Below are 20,747 nucleotides of genomic sequence, written 5' to 3' on the forward strand. Positions count from 1 at the left end.
TTCCACTTCCTCACGGTCACAAGGATGAGTTAGGTACCGAAACAAGGTACCTTTTGATTTGACGTAAATTGGTACTCTGTACTACAGGCAGAATTCAGTTGGTACCTGTAGAAGTACCTAATTCAGTACCCAGCCCTACCATTGAGTAAGTCACTCTGTGTTTCATGTTTACATAAAACGATGGAGAGAAATTACTAAATGGTCCTGATCTGTTGAGCTCTTTTCTGGTGTTCTCTAAAGGACATTTCACTGTTTTCTTATCCAGATTAATTAAATTATGGGTGAGATAATGAATCTACTGATTAATAATGAAAACAGTTATTACACACCTCTGTAAAAATTATGAGAGCAGCTGTACTCCAGAGTGAGTGAGTGAGTGAGTGAGTGTGAGTGTGAGTGTGAGTGTGAGTGTGTGTGTGTGTGTGTGTGTGTGTGTGTGTGTGTGTGTGTGTGTGTGTGTGTGTGTGTGTGTGTGTGTGTATTTGAGTTAATGTCAGTCAGGCTGCTGAACTTATTCACTTCTCTCACCCACATGCCTCCTTTGGATGTGTGTGTGACTTTTTGCGTGTGTGTGTTAATCTGAGTTAGCCCGCTGTCAGATCTGTGTTCCCACACACTCTGATTTGTCTGATGTGTGTTTAGGTCATTTATGTGTGTGGTTGTTACTGCTAGTTATTAGAAGCACAGTAATACACTTACACACAGATCGGATCAACAATTTTCCGTACAGGTGATAGAAACAGTGTTCATTATACAAACAATGAAACAGAAGCGAGTCCAGACAGAAGTTGAAGCTCAGAGGCAGACAGTCAGGATGAAAAGCTCATCTCAGAGGGAATCTGATTTATGGTGATAGTTCAATTTCCTTTAGCTTATCCAACAAATCACTAATTACAATGAGATTATCAGCACAAAATGCTTTTTCTCAGTATGCATGGTCCAGTTGAATATTCCCAGGAGATCATGGATCCATTTACAGTGCATAGACCCAAAGTTTCTTTTTCACACTGTCAGGCAAAATTTGGCTGTGGTAATCAAAATCTGTGTTTGTATCTGTTGAAAAGTTTTTCTTTGATTTATTTTGAAGTGATGGTGGACACCGGAGCTAAACTAGCAAAAAGATAAAGGACAGAAGAGCAGAAGAAAGCTGAACAGGAGAGTGATACAGCACAAGCTAAAGGCTAACACAGGGGCTAATCTGTTTGTGATAATTCCAACCCCCATGCAGCAGTTATTCTGCAGTGGTCTGTTCAAACTTGAGAGTCTATCAATAGAAGGAAGAGTGAGGCTACGTTAGCTCTGCTTGGTGAGGTTGGAGTTGGTAGATGAGCTCTGGTAGGACTTAACCAGGCTTCACAAACTTTACAGACACATCTCAGGGCTGTGAGGAACACCAAACAGATACTCTGCTCACCTTCTGGACACTAAACTACAAACTGTGTTTACAAAGTTTGATTGTTGCCATGTTTCAAACAACAGCTCTATGTAAGTACAAACAAATACTAACCTCACCTCTTTTTCTGGGATGAAGACTCCATTTCCCATGAGCCCCATCACCCAAGAAAATCACTACAGGTTTCTGCTGTAGGAGTCACTGTAATGAGCGTTAAACAGTAAGAGCTCACTGAGCCTTTGAAACATTTCATCAGGAAGTTGAGGTTTTTTTGCATTGTGTCTGAAAGTCTCTGTCGCCTCTGGACTCAAAACTCAGCCCCAGAGTTTTCACGCTGAAACACGCTCAGCTGGCTTTAAGATTTGATGTCTTTAAAGGATGCATGTCGCTGTGTGGATGTGTGCAGAAGTCTGCATTCAGTCTGAGCACCGAGTGTGCTCTGCTGAACAGCTCTGTACATCAGTGACTCTTTCACAGCGTGTTGATTAATAGTTGGATTATGATGCTCTGAACTGATTTCTGTATGTGGTGTTGAATTTCAGTGTGGAGTAACCGTGTGTCTGTGTTTCTCCTGCAGAGCTCGGGGATGGAGGAGATGGTGTGGGAGCAGTACACAGTCACTCTGCAGCGGGTGAGTTCAGACCTTAACTCTGATGTTAAAGCAACAGACAGTCATCCATATATTCATCAGCCTGAGGCAAACTCCGCTTCAATCATCCCCTCAAAATCTGCAAACTAAATCAGGGTATGAGAAAAATCTGGTTCTAAAAATGTAACACTATAAAACCGAAAATATTCAAGCTCATTGATTGGAGGAAGTAAGCTGTAAATCTCCTGCTGCACTCAAGACCACGACTCTCCCAACCTAAAGAATTCATGTTTAATCACCCCTGTACCAAACACTGAAACTAATTATTTCTCCTTAATTATAAGAAAATGGAGATCCACCATTGTGTCTCTGAGGTTGGATTCCTGCAGTGCAAATTAACACAAAGCTAAAAATAGACCCTAAGCTGACCTCAGCTGACCCCACTCCGGCTGCTCCGGCACTTAGATCCACATCAGCTGCTCCAGCTCTCTTTGTGCTACTAATGTGAAAGAGAAAAATTAACTTTTTGACTCAAATCTTGTGAACGTGCCAGAGATAAAACCTGGTTAGAGCAGGAATCAGGGAAACGTCAGGGTCATAGTCCTTGATCAGTTTCAGTCTGAAGCAATGAAGAGTTCATTAATCCCCAAACCAACAGCTTTAATGTGGTGAAGAAAGAGTTTAGTATCATATCTCATCAAAACCAGAACCGTTTACAGACAGCTTAATAAAGAACTAAGAATTCAAAGCCCTTGAATCATATTCCAGTTCTTTATTGGGCTGTCCCTGCATAGTAAACTACAAGGCAGCTGCTTCCCCATAATTCTATACTCTACTGGTCAAAATCTGTTGGGTCTTTCTTTCTTGTTTTAAGTAAGTTTTTCAAACAAGGTTTTTTCCAAGATTGGCATTGGTTGTCTTATCTTGTATCAAACACAGTGTACAGATGTAAGGTTGGCGCTGCTTAAGAATCATTGCTGTATCAAAGAAAGAAGATATAGAGGAAAAAGAGACTGTGGAGACTGTACATCAGGCATGTCTAGAGTCAAACCCAAGATCCATTTTCATACAGCCCCCAGCATTCATCTTACGGTGTAATGATTATGTCACTGAAATGATTCATGTTCTGAATTATGTGAACATTTAAATTTTCTGTCAAGGTCACAAACCAAACCAAAGTAACGTCTCACTAAACTACATCTGGACTGCGCATAGGCTACTTGTATGAAGCTGAAGCTCTGTTCATTCTGCAGAAACTCAACAACTCTAACAGCTGACGTATTTAAATTAATGGATTTTATGATGTGGAAATGTAAAAGTTCAAACAACACATGAGAGGACACATGGCAAGAGAAAAATTGTGAAATGGAGCAGAAAAATATTTCAGAATGTGGGATCAGAAATATTTGGGTCTAAAAATGTTGTTTTTAGACCCAAATATTCTGAATATGAAAAACATCCAGATGAAAACATCCTGACATATTTTCTCCATATCAACCCTTAATGGAGAGCATTTCCCCTGGTCAGAAGTTTTTGCTGATGTTTACGCTTGTTTATGTATTAAGGGCCACCTGAGGGACAGGTGAGGTTTTATTTCATCAGTCTGTGATGATGGAACAAGGATCTTTGAGCTCACTGAGGGACTGATTTTTACAGGAATTACTAAAGGAGATAGTTAATTAATAAAGCATTCATATGACTCCACCAAACAATAATTAGCCAAATCCTGTGAAATAGGGAATTTCTGTTTCATACCAAGAGCAATACTCCTTTGAACGCAATATCCCAGTTGTATTTTCAATTATATTCACAGTTTTTCTATTCTATTTTTTATATGATTTTTTTTTCTATTGTGTTATTTTGTGCTATTTTGTTATTTGTGTTATTATTGTATATTTTGATATTTTGCACCTTCTGCTTTTTTTGCACAGTCTGCAAGAGCTACTATTTTTTAATTTCATTGTGCCTTTAGGTACAGCGACAATAAAAGAATTCTGATTCTGATGTTACTTTTACAATTAATAAACATGTCAGTAAGAGTTTCTGGATCTTGGTCATTTCCACAAAAACAAATTTGGCTCCCTTTGAAACTTTTTACACCTATGAGCTTTACATGCTGGAGAGAAGGGCACCCTGCCATGAAATATGTCCTGAAATTAAATTATGGTAATGGTTGTTGTCCAAAGCTATTACTCACTCAAGCGTTGTATACTATTTGTTAATATTCATGAATATTTAATGAAAATGGACAAATATAGAGTAACCTTATTGCTATAAACTCTTGTTACTAAGGTAAAGATAAAGAGGCTGTTGTTTAAAATAACACAGTTGATGTTTAAGAGTTGGTTGTCAAAGACGGCATGTATGTAGAGTTGACTGACTCACTAAAAAAACATTTCTAACCAGTATTTTGTGTAAAAAGTTATTTTGAAATGTGAAACATACAGACCTTTATCTGTTGAAGTCTGGGAAATTTAGAAATCTGTTAGCCAAGAGGAGGAAAGATGCAAACCACTATCCTGCTTTCATGGGAATCATTAGACCTAAATTTCTCTGAAATATATATCTATAATCTGTATGAGGCATTGTTTTGAAATGAAAACTATTTCCTTTCACTGAAAAGGAGAAAAAAAGACAAACTGGTGAATAAAAATAAGCCAGAAATTCTCTCCATTCATTGTTTCCACAGCAACAGGTTCATCTCAGCCTCCATGTGGAATTTATTAACACTGAGCTGAACATTTCAAATCATTCTGAAGTTCAGACCTGATCCTGTTCATTTGTTGTTTTTACATCAGAGTAAAATGATTCAGTCAGAGGGGAAATGGGATAAAAAAAAAGGCGCAGTCATCAGCCTGTTGGTACATTTCTGTCAAAGACACAAAAAGAATGTCTGGCTCAGTCGAGTATTTAGGTAAACTCTGGATCTGAGTTCTGATCTCTTCTTCTGCAGGACTCTAAGATGGGTTTTGGCATTGCTGTGTCAGGAGGCCGTGATAACCCCAACGTGGACAGCGGAGAGACGTCGATCATCGTGTCAGACGTGCTGCAGGGAGGACCAGCAGACGGACTACTCTTGTAGGTCAAACAGAAAACACCAGAATGGTTCTGCTGAGCAAACTACATCATGTAGCTAATACAAGTTATAACTGTTCTGTTCCACCTTTGCCTTTTTCTTGACTCAGTGACCACACAAATATGGATATATTCCTATACGCGCATTTTTCTTTCCAACTGGGCCTCTCAACCACACAAACACGGCGATTTCACCCACATAAACAGATTTTTTTTAAACAGACAAAAAAGTGAAGAAATAAAAAAATATCCGGTTGAGTAGATCCGTGAAGCGGTGTTAAACAGAGCTGGTGTTGACACGATGACATCAAGCGCCTAGCAACAAGTCACTGTAGCAACGGTTGCCAACAAGAGTGATGGCCAACATTTGCCGCGCTATTTCTGTGTTCTTTGCACTTTTTGCCCTCATTACAGCTCTACAAATGAATGTAATGTTGTTGACAATAATGTTGTTGTTGATGTTCATGAAATAACAAGTCTACCTCATCGTTCGTCCACACAAAAGACCCAATTTTATTAAATTTCGCCGTCTCCTTACTTGACCACCTCTTCACCCTCTTTTTGACTGTGCATGTTCATAATTTTCTTCTTCTATGGTTTTCACATTTTGCTAACCTGCCACTTATTGGCCAGACATGGCATTGCAGACTTCATAGCTGGTTGTTTTCAGTTTTGCCTCTTCGTATGGACTGACATATTTCTGTGGTGTGGACAGAGTTTTTTTTTTTAAATGAGGACAAAGATATCTGGTCAAAAAAATATCCATAGACATGTGGTCCAGGCATCATATAACCTTATGTTATTATTATATAATCTATAAAATGTATGTAACCTCTTTTGTTTGTTTGGATCTTTTGTTGCAGTGAGAATGATCGAGTCATTCAGGTGAACTCTATCCCCATGGACAACGTGCCTCATTCCTTCGCTGTGCAGTCGCTCCGAAAATGTGGAAAAGTGGCCAAAATAGTGAGTATACACACAGGAGTGTGTGTGATAAGAACAACTGATGAGAGAAAAGAGCAAAATCAAGTCTTCATCCATTGATTTAATATCCATACATCATCCATCCTTTCATTCAGGCATTTTTATATCCATCCACTCATCTATTCACTAATCCATCCATTAATTTAGTATTATTTATATAGTGATTTCTACTGCAGTCTATCCATCCATCTATCCATCCATCCATCCATCCATCCATCCATCCATCCATCCATCCATCCATCCATCCATCCATCCATTTAATATTCTATCCATACACCATCTAACCATCCATTTGTTCAGCCTTTCAAACAGCTTTCTATCAACACAGCCACTGATTCATCCTTCCATCACATGTCAATCCATCAATCAATATAGTCACTCCAACCAGCCAGCCATCAATCTGTTCATCCATCTTTCCATTCATTCACATAGCCATTCATGCATACAGCCATTTATCCATCCATTCATCTTTCTCTTGACCCTTCATCAGTTGATCCAACACAGCCATTCATCTGTTTATCTATCCACCTATCCATCCACTTGCACATACATACATACATGTGTAAATCTGTCCATCTGTCCATCCCTCTATTTCATCATCCATTCATACAGCCATCTTCTCTTTTGGACCGTACAGGTTGTGTCACAGTTCTGGCTGATCTCTGTCTCTCTCTCTGTGTTTTGTTTGTTCACAACGTGGCGTGTCACCCTGTTGCTTTCAAGCACACAATCAGAACAAAAAGCCCTGAAGTTAGAGAATGGACTCATGGCCCTGCTTAAAGAATACCAGAGTGAGTTGTTGTCCAACTCAAATGATTATCAATTCAAAAACTGATCCGACCAGTAAGGATCAGCTGACTGAGCTGTGACTGGTCCCCACACCCTCCTAAACACTGAACAGCAAATTACACAAGAACAAGCTGAAATGAGCTAAACTTCTAGGTCAGACCTGCGACTCTGTAAAGCCATGTATAAGTGCACAGCTCCAGCCCAGCATACAGGTCAAAAACCTTTGTTTCTGTGTCTCCGTGTGTCTGTGTGTATGTATTTGCACATGGCTATGGCTTTGTAAACAAACATAGTTGCTTGAAGCACAACGCAGTCCCAGCCAATTAGTAACAGGTGGTGTTTGTGACCTTTGGTCTCTCTCCATCCTCCTTTTTCTCCTTTTTGCCCGTCAGAGCTACACTCTGACACTCATTAGCTGTGAACAACATACAGGTTACCATGACAACCTGGCAGGGAACCATCTTACCTGTTACAGGACGTATTGCTGGACGTAGAGACAGAACATGTGCCAGCTGTACTCCAAACAGCTCTCTCTGTTGGAGCAGCTGTGGAGCTTTAATGCATTTAATGCAGCAGACTCTGGCCGGTGGCCTGGACTGTACCCTGGCTATTAGAGGTGTTAACTTGGATGTGTGCTTCCATGGAGTTAGCTGATGCAAAGAAATGAAGGCTGGAGTTTAAAAGAAAATCAGCTGTAAAACTCCCTGTAATATAGAATAAGTTATTCTAAACAACAGGTAAATAAAACTCTCTGAGGGTCACAGATGACGTGGTGATGTCACTAAAGGGGTGCTGTTTGATGGTAGTTTTGTTGTAATAGATTTCTTCTACAGTTTGTAATGTTGTTCTTTCTCTCCATCAGACGGTGAAGAGACCCCGTAAGGTGGCGGTCCACTCACTCAAGCCGCCCCCCTCCCCTGGTGGAGATAGCCGAGACTACGCCCCCTCCACCCACTACTACGACGCCGACAACGACAATGGCTGGTACCGCAACGAAGGCCGGGACCACCCCTCCGACAGCAAGGAGTACCTGGATCCAGACTACATGGGGGGTCGAGACTACAACACAAGAGGAAGGAGCCGTGGAAGGAGCCAGGAGAGAACCTCTCCAAGCCCTGACCGATCCAGGAGGGACGGCAGCCGGGGGCGAGCCCTGGACACCAGCGCCGAACGTCAGAGGTACCACAGCCGAGGACGCAGCCCCGGAGACAGATACCGCATGGAGGAGAAGTACGAGCGAGGTGAAGGAGGCGGAGGAAGAGGAGGGAGGTACAGGAGTAGGGACAGGCTGAACGAGGACCCTCCATCTCCAGAACCTTCCAGAGAGCTGGAGCCACTGGAGAAACCTGTCAATGTCCTGCTGGTGAAGAACAGACCCAGTGAAGGTGAGGAGAAGTGATGGGGTACTCTGCCTTTCAGTTTCTATTTGGTGATGTGAAATCAGAGCGATTCTCTGATTTCTCTGTGGCTTTAATTAACTGTTCTCTGGGTAGACTTTACTCTTTTAGTCAAACTGTCAGTGAAGCACCATGAATGTTCCTGTCAGATCATCTGTTGGTGGTTGCCTCAAGCTTGTTAAATATTTTACTGTAACCTCTGGAAATAGAAGAACTGCATGTAGCCTCGAAGTTTAAAGAACAGAATGTAGAATTCACATACATTGTATCTGATGACCAGCAGGGGGCGACTCAATCAGCCAGTCAGTAGGATAGACCCCTTCACTGTTTGTTTACAGCTTTGGCTGCATGTGCATTTTGGCAACAGAAGTAATGGAGAGCACATTGGTTTGTCAAGCTACGCAAGGGGGTTAACCACTCAAAACTGAAATTTTACCAGTGATGAAGGATAAACGACTACCAGCTTTATGAAAGTGTGGATGGTAGACATTAACAAGTTGACAGATTTTCAATGGGCAGACACTTTTAGTGGAGAAATCCAGCATCCAGAGAGCGGTTTAAATGCCTAAATCATTCAGTTTGTATGACTACATTTTCTGTTTACATTTACTGACTGTGAAATACGGAGAAATAAACTTGTGTCAATAAACCAGAAACTCTCCAAAACAAAAGGCGAGCACACAGACTGCTAAGATCTGGATCTTAATAAAGGAGTCAGAAAACTGCATCCAGACAGAGAACTGCACCAAATCTGTCATAATGACAATGATTTTATATTTTAGGATTTCGGTCATAACCTCAGCTTCAAACTTTTTAATGAACTACACAAAGTAAAACTGCATTCAGAGTGTTTTTGGTCAATGTTACCGATTTATAGTTAAGCCTGGACAACTGAGGTTGGAACAGCCACAGACATCGCTGTCTGTAAAGTGTGACCCAGTTAACTGGTGAATGTCAGCTGAAAATCGGAATATCGGACGGATTATTAGTCTACGTCATCATAAAGATGCGCACATCTTGACCGCAGAAGCAGCATTTAGCTCCATTCTTCAAACGAGTTAGCGTTTTTTTTAACACTTAATTCAACCTTTTATCAGCATCAACATTTACAGTTGTTCTGTGGTCAGTTTTTAGAAACGATACTATACAACAGAGGCAACGTCTATCAAGTTTTGACCGTCAGAGCAACCAGTGTTTTGGAGTTAACAGCGACCATGCTAACTGGAGGCTCTCAGCCTACAGTATCAGTGATTAACAACCAAGAGTCACCAGTTAACAGGGTCACACTTTACACTACAACACCAGCGACGGCTGCGGGTAAATAATTAAATCTGGATGTAGTTTTCTGATTCTTTTATTATGAACTGGGTCCCAGACTCAGCAGTCTCTGTGCTCGTCTTTCCACCTAATATCTGTCCACTTGCTGATCTCTTCTGTTCACTCACTGCTGTTTCACAAACCTGGGCAGTTACAAGTGATGATGTTTACTTTAAAATGCGTTTTTTGGTGGTAAGCTCCTCCATGTCAGTTTAATGACCATTACACTCGGCAGTCCTTTTGCACCCAAGTTGCGCGTGCGACCGGCGTTGTTGATAAATAATCCACTCAAATAATCCACATCTGTTTCTGAAACAGATTTTTGAAGCAAATTGATGTGAGCAGCCATATTGGAAACGGGGTGGGCTCTGAGCCACCATACTAACATGTTAGTATCCACCCAGCTACAGGGTGATCACCTTTCAATCAACTGAGCTGTGCCTCTGATTGGGCAAACATGGTTGGAACTTGATATCTTCTAAAATGCTAAATTTGAAAAAAATTAACCCCTGTACAGTGTGTGCCGTTAGAGAAATCAGCTGTTCAGACAGAGCAGTTTTTTTGTACCGGGCTGTAAACATGTTTATTTCTGCTGTGAAAAGAAAACACTGAAGAACCTGCAGGTTTTAGCACTTCCACATTGTCTCATATTGTTAGACCAGAGGTTGCTGCTTGGACAATCACCGACACATTCAATTGAAGGTCTCCACTTAGCAAAACACAGGTTGCTTTGTAAGTCAGTGGAACTTGAGTCGACAGCGGAGTATCATCAACCTCTGAACAACCAGACATTTTTATCCTGTGCACAGTTTGGATTCAGAGTATAAAGAGGGCTAACTTGTTTGATTGAATGGAGCTCAACCTCTGTTGCCAAAATGTGTGCACATCTTTCTGATGATGCAGGTTGCTGCTTCGTCTTTAAGGATCCCAAAGTGTGAGGATCCAAACCTGAGACAAACAGAGTGAATCCATAGACTAACACTCCCGGAGCAGAGTGTGTTTCATGTCTTCAGCAGCAATAAGTAACAGCGTTGTGTCATGTTGTGTATTTTCGTAGAGTATGGCCTTCGTCTGGGGAGTCAGATCTTCATCAAACAGATGACCAGCACCGGCCTCGCTGCCAAAGATGGAAACCTGCAGGAGGGAGACATCATCCTTAAGGTACACTCACATTTTTGTCCACAGTCTCACCTGCTACATCTCAGAGGTTCAACCTTGAAGGTTCTCTCACTTTTAAAACAGGAAGGATCTCCTTAAAATAGACATTTCAACAGGCTGGTAAAGCTAAAATTACACATATCTTTAGTTTTAGGTTTATATATCGCAAAAAAAAAATTAAATTCAGTTTATACCAACAACAGCCACACACTCACTTATGTTTTTTGCATATGTGTGTTTGTGTGTGTGTGTGTGCAGATCAATGGGACGGTGACAGAAAACCTCTCTCTGCACGACGCGGGGAAGTTGATTGAGAAGTCAAGAGGGAAGCTGCAGCTGGTGGTCCAGAGAGACCGCCGGCAGATCCTCGTACGCATCCCACCCCTCGCAGACTCTGACTCTGATAATGATGGTGAGTCCCTGAACACACCACCTGACCTGCAGGGAGGTGTGTGTTAGTGATGATCTAATTTTGTGAGCAGTACAGGTGTGAACAGTGTCTCCCACAGATGTTGTACTGCTCCGAAGTTTTTGGTCATTGTCAGAGGTGTATTTGTGAGCTAAATTTAGCGTTTTTATGATACATTTTTTTTGCCTGATAGAAGGGGTCTGCTGTGTATCAAAGTTAGCCTGTGAGTAGACTGTGTGATATGGAGGAGAATCTTTGATTTATAGCTGAGGGTTAGGATTGCTGATCCACAGTGAGAATACAAACACAGAATTATACTGTTTCAGCTTCCTTTAACATGAAAGTGATAGAAACAGAATCTAATCTAATTCAAGCTGTAGAAGTTCAAGTGTGTCACCAGAATAAAAACAGACTTTGTCATGAAAAGTTATGAAATGGGGCAGAAAAAGAAAAAGTAGTTGCATGAATATCATTCAGAATGCAGGAACAAAAATATTTGGGGCTGACAAAAAAAGGTTGTTTGCAGATCAAAATAGTCCTGAAAAAATCCAGATCCCGATCCTGACGTTAAAATAAAACTGATGTTTTTACCCAATATCGCCCTCTAGAGGCAACAACCTGTCTCTGAACTTATGAGCTAATGAAGTCCCTGAGATGTGCAGGAGACCTTTACAGAATAATCACAACATTAAGTAGCTTAAGGGCAAAGGCATGCAGAGCATGAAATGACACGTAACTTTAAAACACGGCATAGGTTAAGGTAGCGCACACTAGCTTTGTGGTTATAGTACATTTCAAATACCAAGATTAAAAAAAGACATTCTTATTCAAACTTGTGGGATTTAAAAACATGCAAATCTGTGATACCACTTTTTATGCAGACCGATACCAGTGCAAGTACACCCTCTTAAGTACTTGTCGATACCGAGTACCGATACTACTAGTACTTTTGATACTTAAAATTTGAATTAATAGTGACAGATCATTTTGATCAAAGACAGCACAGTCATACTGCCATTAGATTTTTTTGATAAATATTAAAAAATATTTATTAAATGTGCACCAAAAAACTAACAATTGTCAGAGTTTAAGCATTTTTAAAGTAAACTTAAAAATCAAACAGTTCAACTGTTTAAATCTCAGTTTAACTCTCCCTGGTTCATTCATATTGTCTGAACAGGACATGGCGCACATTTGCCGTGGTGTTAAACTGCAGCAATTAGCAGCAACTAGTGGCGAGGAGGACTTACTCGACATAAGATTTTCTTGCTTAGAGTATCTGCTGCTGGTTTCTGTTGCCTTCACGAGTACCTTGAAAAAAGGTAGTGGTATCAGTACTCGCCGATCCCCATAGAAAACACAGTGCACTTTTAGTTGGCTGTTGCACTCATGGTCCAAAAGTTGAGTGTGAAACGCTAAACACTTTTTACCTTTAGAGATCACCATCTTGGCTACGGATCAGAAAGAGCAGAGCAGATCAAACAACGTGTAATCATTGCAATTAACAACAGAAGAACACCCATGACCTGTTGTAAAATTTGGTTGTTATTTCCAGAAGCAGTGTTTGATTTGAGACAACCCTACCTTGCAGGACTTTGTGCTCTGCTCTAGTTATTAATGTATGCCATTTACTTCATGTAAGTGAACTTAAGGAAGTATTTAATTCTCGAGAACTGCAACAAGCTGTCTCACTAGATTCCAAACTGATCTTGTGGCATAAAGTGAAACTAAACTAGAAATCAGTAGAAACAAAAAAAAACAACAGCTTTCATTTACAACTTTGCAGAATAAGAACAACACAATATACAAAAACTAAATCACACAACATGACCACACTATGCTGTGCAATATGAAATTATTTTTACCGAGCTTTCTTTCAGCAGCAGGAAGCTGAGCTAAACTTTACTGGATATGAACAACCCCATACCATTAACAGCTGTTGTGAGCAACTTAATCTTAGATACCTCTGAAACTTGAAATTGAAACTCCCTTAAATCCTTCTGTCAGGGGTGATAGTATCAGCTGTTCTCTGGTGTCTCTTAGCAGCCCTGATACTTGATCCTATGTGTTTGATCGTCGGTGCAATTAAAGATGATCAGTTGCAACCACAGCACCAGCTGATAAAATATAAGAACGTTCTCTCCTGTAAGTTCATGATGAATGAATATCCTGGTTGGGGATGCACCCATCGGATCCTGGTGTTGGGTATCTGCCCTGGTACAGCCCCTAAAAGCTGGATGGGGTGTTGGTGGGAAAGGATCTGTCTGAGCTTGACACTTGGGCTAAACTATGATAGATAGATAGATAGATAGATAGATAGATAGATAGATAGATAGATAGATAGATAGATAGATAGATAGATAGATAGATAGATAGATAGATAGATAGATAGATAGATAGATAGAAACGTCAACCTCAGTAATTCCATATGTACTAATTTTCTGTCTTTTACTCTGAACATTACCAGCCTTATCCCACAGTAGAGCATGCTGGCTATTATTTAACACTGGTTTCAGATCAGTATGAGTATTGGTTGATACCCAAAGCCCAGGCATCAGTATCAGGACCGGAAAAGTTGGATTAGTGCTAGGGATGCACGATATTATCGGCACAATATCGGTATCGGCTGATAAAAGCTTAAAAACACGTTTATCGGTATCGGCAGATATGAAAATTTCTGCTGATAGTCACAGCCAATAAGGTGCTATTCAGTTAGGATTATTATTATTTTCCATCTGAAAAATAAGCTCCTTAAATAAAATGTAGCACTTCATTTATTTGCACTGCAGAGCTCTGTGTCTGTCACCAGGTTGTTACAGTAGCTCTAAAATAATCAAATGCAACTTGGTTATGTTTAAAAATGCATTGTACATTTAAAGTTCATGTGATCTAAAGAAATTATTTTTCTGTATTTCAATACTGAATGTCTTGAGTTTGAAAAAATAATACATTTCTTATTTATGGTAAAATCAAATGTTTTTTGTCTTGTTTTATGTGTGTTTCTTAAACAAATAAGACCGTCACAATAAGAGTAACATATAAATTCCAGTACAGGATAGACTTAGCTTTCTTTACAGTGAAAAAAACAAACAAACTTGTGATTATCGGTATCAGTATCAGCCAAAATGGGTTTTCGATATATCGGCATATTGGATATCGGCAAAAATCCAATATCGTGCATCCCTAATTAGTGCATCCCTAATCCTGATTCAGTCATTCAAAGCTGTACATGTGTTTGTATTGAAATTATCAAGTTTTGGTTCATAAAAAGAAAACCTATCATGGTACTTAGTTCATGGAAAAATCTCCCTGAAGACTCTTTGTGAGAGTAGACAGACACACACATATACACACACATGCACACACACAGATGATGCCATAAGGCTGCTGGACTACACACTTGACGTTGCAGTTCCTATTTTGCAGACAAGCTCTCACAGAAGCTTGAGTGATCAAACATGACTTCAGAAGATAAACAAACATAAGTCGACAGCCCTGACAGGTGTTCTGTTTTACTCTGAAAACCAAAAAGGAAAGAAGAGATTCAAAAACTCTTACATTCAAAATTCTCAAAACTCTAACAGTCATATTTGTAAGCTTTTGAAGAGGCTCTGACATGGTTGGAAACTGGCTATATGTGGCTATAAGAGGCCTCACATTAGGCCACGCCTTAAGATCATGAGGACAATTAAATGTGGACAGACATAACTAAGCTTCTCTGTCTTGAGAAAGATGTTTTTATATAACCATACATAAATATATTATAAAAATTGATATTCAGGATAAAGCAACCATGCTTTTTTTAGCTCATCTCCACCTTTTCCCTCAAACACTGTAAATCCATCAAAGTAATGATGAAATTTGAATTAAGGAATACAGATAGTGATAAGGAAATAATCTCTTTTTTATTTCTACCTATTTTAAAAATGAGATTTAAATGCATCAAATATTTGAGTAATTTTTGATGAAAAATGAAATTGACCGATGACAGAGTGGAGTTTTATTCTCAGTGACACACAGTGAGGGCTGGTAGGATTTTAAGTGCTCTTCAGGATGATTTCTGCTGGTTTTCCAGAGACACCCAGTTGAAAATATGAGGCATTCAGGCAGCTATAAATACCATCTGAACTGAGGCAGTCTTGAGTTTCTGCAGCTGCTCAGAGAAAAGAGAGAGTGTGTGCGTGTGTGTTTGAGGACAGCAGCAGGTCAGGATTTAATCAGACTGAAGACCTGCAGGAGAAATCTGAAACGTAGCCGGTCATTTTGATTGAAGTGCTCATCTGAACACACAGAAGCGATCCCTGTAATCGCTCAAAAGTGCATCTCTGTCTGTGTTTTGTCTTCCAGATAATGTGTCATTCTTTTAGATGAAGGACCAGCCCAGACACATGATGTGTAACAGTCTGTTGCCTTTCTCTAAAAACGGCTGACACACACCCTGACTAAGTCGTAAAGCTTCCACATCTTTTGCACTTCTCTTTATACTGCTTCAAACTTTTAACTTTTTAATACATGATTCGTTTTCCTGGTTAAATAAAATAAACTTTGTAATCACTTTACTCTTTGAACTGTGTGATTCATTTACTCTAAAGGTTAAATAACTCAGTGAAAGAGGTCTGTTATTGTCTGAATATTGAATCCTGATGCTGCAGAAAGAAGGTGATGATGTATTTTTGTGAACACAGAAGGTTGCATGACAAAGCGTGGCTCATAACGTGGGTAAGAAGTTCACTGAATATCAGTGTGATAACATATTAATGATTTGTCCTAACAGCGTAGAAACTCGCCGTTGTCTGTCCTGGTGGTAACCTGAACCCTTTCTCCTCCTGCTGTCTCTGTCTGCGTTCTCATTTCACATAAAGCTTCACCTCACGCTCACTCATCTCACTGCACTCACAGCTCAGCTGGGGGGGGACACAGGTATCTCCAGTAAAGCTCCTCCCCTGCTCTCTGGTCTGTCATATGCTGCGTTACATTTGCACTTGGAACTGGGATGTCAGGAGTGGTAATGACGTCATCTCCGAGTTAAGCGTTCCAGTTGCCAAGTCAGAAAAACTTGCCATAACAGCAGCGTTTCTGTTTATAAACATCGAATAACACTTTGTATACAGCTGACTTATTGCGACAAACACTAGTAAGAAATGCTAAAATGAAAAGAATATAACAGGAGCTTAATAACTGTTTACCCCTAAACTCAGAATTTCCTACCAGGTACTTAAGGGGCATTTCAGCTGGGTGTTCCCACTCGAGACTCGAAGTACAAATGGAATGCACCATTACTCTAAATGGTACTAAATTACAAATCGTAGAAGTATCAAAGAAGACTTGAAATGAAAGTCTAAGATCATAAACTCATTACTACAGTATTTACGGAGGGGATAAATCGGCAGAGAAGGAGGAACTTTTTTTTTACCATTGACTGCTCTATGTATTTTTTTAGACAGTTATGTCGCCTCCGTCTGGACATTAGAAATAATGCATCTGTTGTGCTGTTGAACCTGAGGGTCTGTTTTTGCTTCTTTGCTGGTACAGTCCAGGGTTGTTATGTTACAATGGCCACATTCTAATAGATGTGCATCTATCTAGGTTTAGAGAAATGATCTGCAGTTCTTCAAGTGTCCACTAGAGTCTGTGTCTAACAGTGAGTCAGTCCCTATAGAGCTCCATCTTAAAATGTTCATCTTAGCAGCAGACATAAACATGTTTACAGCCTGGTGTCCCTCTAAAAGCTTGTTTCTGTATTCATGACAGTCATAGGGTTGAATTTATTTACAACACACCTCTGAGCATGGCCTCAGTGACAGTTGGGTAGGTGTGTTGTTGCTGGTCACCAGGTGGCCGTATGTTCTTTGCTCCACCTCTTTTCCTCTTTGTAGATAAGTAGGCAGTTATTCATAGTAATTCAATGTTTACCAAAGCTGGTTTTTGACCAGAAATATCAGGAACTTTAAACATTCCCAAGAGCTAAATTATTCCTGTGGCCCAATGTTTGTTTACGTTTCCACCATAGACTGAAGACTGGGGTAGATTACACAGATCAGGCCAGGGACAGGGAGACAACAGAAGTAATGGTAAACACAATGCCACACCAGCCGAGGGCACTGAGATGAAAACAAAGGCCATTTAGCAAAAGTGACACCATAGAAGGAGATAACAGGACATTATTGCTTTTAGCGTGTTAGCACTGATGATACTCCGCCGTAAAACTTCGATCAGTGAATCACCGGATGATCACTGAGGTCTAAAGCATAAAGATGGCAACAATCAACTGGAGTTAGACTTAAAATTAAAGCCCATAAAGTGACAACTTTCAGATGGATTCATAATTAATGTTTTTAGAATATCATTAAATACCTAGCTGATGATTTTATTGAAAATGAGATGAATTAGGATGAAGCTTGTAAACTTACTGATTATTTCTGATTTGATATCCAGTAGTTCAGCAACCACTTAATAAACTTCAGGTGCTTTAAGCTCTGTATTATAAGCTGGCTCTCCTCCAGATGTTTGCAGCTGTTATCAGAATGAACATGCACATGCTGTCTGGAGAGTACACATCACAGGGGGTTAGAAACAGATGCGGGATGACAACATGGTTCCTATCACCACTGTTCACTGAAGGCAAACCAAGACAGACTGAACACAGTCTACCACCAGATTATCTGACAGACAGGAAGAAGAAAGACACCACACTGAGTCTGAGCAGACAGATTAGAGAGAAGAGAGATATAACACAGAGCAAAACAGTCAGTGAATTACTTATTCTAGCTTTATGTCATCCAGCATTCTCCTTTTAAGATCATCCTAATTCATGCACAGAGTAATATGTTCAGTCCAAACTGACTTTTTGATCTTAATTTGGTTTGAAGAACTCTTTAAATGGGTTAAATGTAGCGGGAAGGATCTTAGCTGGAAAGCATTGCTCTATTTTGATCTCTGTCGGGGGACGTTGTTATAATTATTGGCTCCTTCAGCATGAAAATAACTCCCTCCACTGAGGGGGAGTCTGAGATTATTGAGGTCAAACTTTGAAATATTCTCCAAACATGTTTTTGATGTGGGTCAGCGCAAGAAGCAGATTTAACTCTAGCGTCACTGCGAACATGAATGCATGTATCCTCAATACCAACAGCAGAATTAAACCTATTTATCTCTTTGCTTTCAGAGCAGCAGCAGATTACTGTGGATAAATGGGGAAATGCACAGGGATATATTTTATAAAATAAATGTAGAAACAAAAAAATAAAGAATAATTTAAAGATTTTAAGTTAAAGCGTGAAAGTTACAAATAGAGATTTTAGTCTATCATGCTATGGGTTCAGTTTTTGTCAGGTGTCTCCCTGATAAAAAGTCATTAGTGAAATCAGTTGGAGTCAAGATTCTCTCTGGAAAAAAACAAAAACAAAAACAAAAAACAAAAAAGATAAATATATATATATATATATATATATATATATATATATATATATATATATATATATATATATATATATATATATATATATATATATATATATATATATTTATTTATTTATTTATTTTCTAACTTGGTCACAGTATTTGAATCCATAAAAAACACAATTCAACACCAGGTTGGCCAACTCAAAGTGTGGCCATGAACCAACTGAGGACAGCTTATTTGTCTCATCCTGATGGAGCAGAGCATAGTGGAGCAGCTGACTTTGTGTGTGTGTGTGTGTCTCTTTGTGTGCTTTGGCGCTCAGGATGTCTGCTTGCTCTGGCAAGACATAAAAAGTGGTCATTCACCTGGAAATTCACAGATGCTCCTCTTCCGCTCAGGCTCTGCTCCAAACACACACTCTGTAGTAAATATTTGAAAGTTAAACATGAATGAGTTGAAGATTAAAGCTCTGAAAATCCACACAGAGAGGCTGCTTGTGCTGCTCAGACACCAAATGAGTGGGGGAAAAAAACAGGATTAAAAATGTAAAACTCCACCAGCAGCTGCACAATAATTAGAGTTTCATGTAGCAGACCACAAACGGATGAATAAACCTGTCTTTAAAAGCGATCTGGTTTTATAAACCTGAGTTTTGGTGTTTCCACAGAGACCTTGGAGACACCTGACATTTCTAAATAGATGAATGAGCCGGTTATCAGACCCACAAAAGAATGTGGGTGTCATATTGCATTTTTCAGTTTTATCACCCATTTAGGAGCCGTGAATCCGGTGAACACAAGATCCCTGAAACCTCCATGGCTCATGTATTTTAGGTGCCATTATGAATCATCAAGACACACTGTAACACGGAGAGGACGGGGAAGGGTACGAGCAGCTGGTAAGACGCCTTGGTACGCCAAGGGGTGACATAAAGAAGCATGTGTCATCGTGTACAGTCCCTCCTAAGGCTCTGATTTACTGCTTACAGTCACATGAGCCTCTAGTAACTTATAAAAGATCATCTCACGGGTGAAAATCAGGATATTTTTGCTCGCAATCTCGAGGTCAGACCTGAAGAAAGTCAGTCTTAATTTGAGCTCTGGTTTGCTCAGAGCCGTTCACATCAACACTCAGTCCTGACGCGTTGCTGTGACTTAAACTGAGCTTTATTTCTGACGTAACATCTGACATTCCCCATTTGACAGAATCCACTGACATTTCTCTTCCCCGCCCTCCTCACACACATCTCACACTCCCTCCCTCTCTTCTATTTATAAATATCATTCTCACTTTTCAGACTCTGTTAATTCTGTTTCCAGCCTGCACGCAGACCAACCCTAATCAAACTAATTAACACGTACTAGACTGTCATGTGAAACCGGCCGTGCCTCTCTGACCTCTCCTTGCTGTTAAATTAAGGGTAAAACCATCTGCTTAGAGCCATGACGACAGTCCTGTTTGAGGTGACAGAACGGCTGGCTGTGAGAGGGCTCTGTCATGGTGATGGGTTTTAAAACATGATCTCTGCTCTCTTTTATGTCGTCCTCTCACACCTGAGTCCTCAGATGTGTCTTTTGTTTCTTCGTTCTTCCTCCTCTTCCTCTTCCTCCCTCTCTCTGCAGAGCGGTGAGCTGAGTGCCACGCCGCTCTGATGGATAAAAGCAGCTACATCAAACACTCTGCCACCCACATTCACTTCAAATAATAAAAAGAAGAAATCACAGAGGCCAAATGAAGGCTGGGCGGTCTCTGTGGAGAGCAGGGTTGTGTGTAGGCACTTTCAACCAGCTTGTTTCTTGGTTATAATGTGGTATGGGTGCTCTCATGTGGCCTGAGCCACCCTCATGGATCCTTGGAAAGCATCTTCAGAAAGTTTCTTAATAACTGAGTCGCTCTTCTGGGCTTTACTGTATCTATTTAAAGCAGCCAGATACATCATAGATAGTGCGTAAGACCAACAATGCTTTAGTAAAACCTTTTATTGCAGCCATCCTTCCTTTTTCTACCACTTATCCAGTTCCAAGGTTACAAAGACTACAAGCTAAGTCAGCCAAAGGCCTCCAGGGACTCATGTGCATCATATAAGAGAGTTGTAGAAAGCTGTGGAAGCCAACCACAGGGTTATTTGCACCTTCCATAATGCATGATACAGGAGCCTCCCATTGGAGGTTTCCAAGGCAGGTCCAGTAAACAATGATTGGTAGACCCAGAACAAGCTGGAAGGACTTTAATCC

General features: G+C 40.2%; 1 protein-coding gene across 5 annotated transcripts in view; it reads left to right on the forward strand.

Moving 5' to 3' along the window:
• Positions 1 to 20,747, forward strand: part of tjp2b (tight junction protein 2b (zona occludens 2)) — a 100,093-nt gene that overhangs the window by 52,155 nt on the left and 27,191 nt on the right. For 4 of the 5 annotated variants that reach the window (XM_074669571.1, XM_074669573.1, XM_074669574.1 and 1 more), the window contains exons 2-7: positions 1,971 to 2,024; positions 4,936 to 5,060; positions 5,921 to 6,023; positions 7,693 to 8,215; positions 10,602 to 10,705; positions 10,961 to 11,114. In XM_074669571.1, the coding sequence (XP_074525672.1) occupies positions 1,971 to 2,024; positions 4,936 to 5,060; positions 5,921 to 6,023; positions 7,693 to 8,215; positions 10,602 to 10,705; positions 10,961 to 11,114 (1,063 nt within the window). Of the gene's footprint in view, positions 1 to 1,970; positions 2,025 to 4,935; positions 5,061 to 5,920; positions 6,024 to 7,692; positions 8,216 to 10,601; positions 10,706 to 10,960; positions 11,115 to 15,458; positions 15,671 to 20,747 lie in introns of those variants that run through there. The other variant, XM_074669576.1, reaches the window with a different exon arrangement.

This window comes from Halichoeres trimaculatus, unplaced genomic scaffold (assembly GCF_033239565.1).
Source record: "Halichoeres trimaculatus isolate MK-OKI-2021-1 unplaced genomic scaffold, fHalTri1.1 fHalTri1_scaffold_5, whole genome shotgun sequence".
In the NCBI taxonomy this organism is placed as follows: domain Eukaryota; kingdom Metazoa; phylum Chordata; class Actinopteri; order Labriformes; family Labridae; genus Halichoeres; species Halichoeres trimaculatus.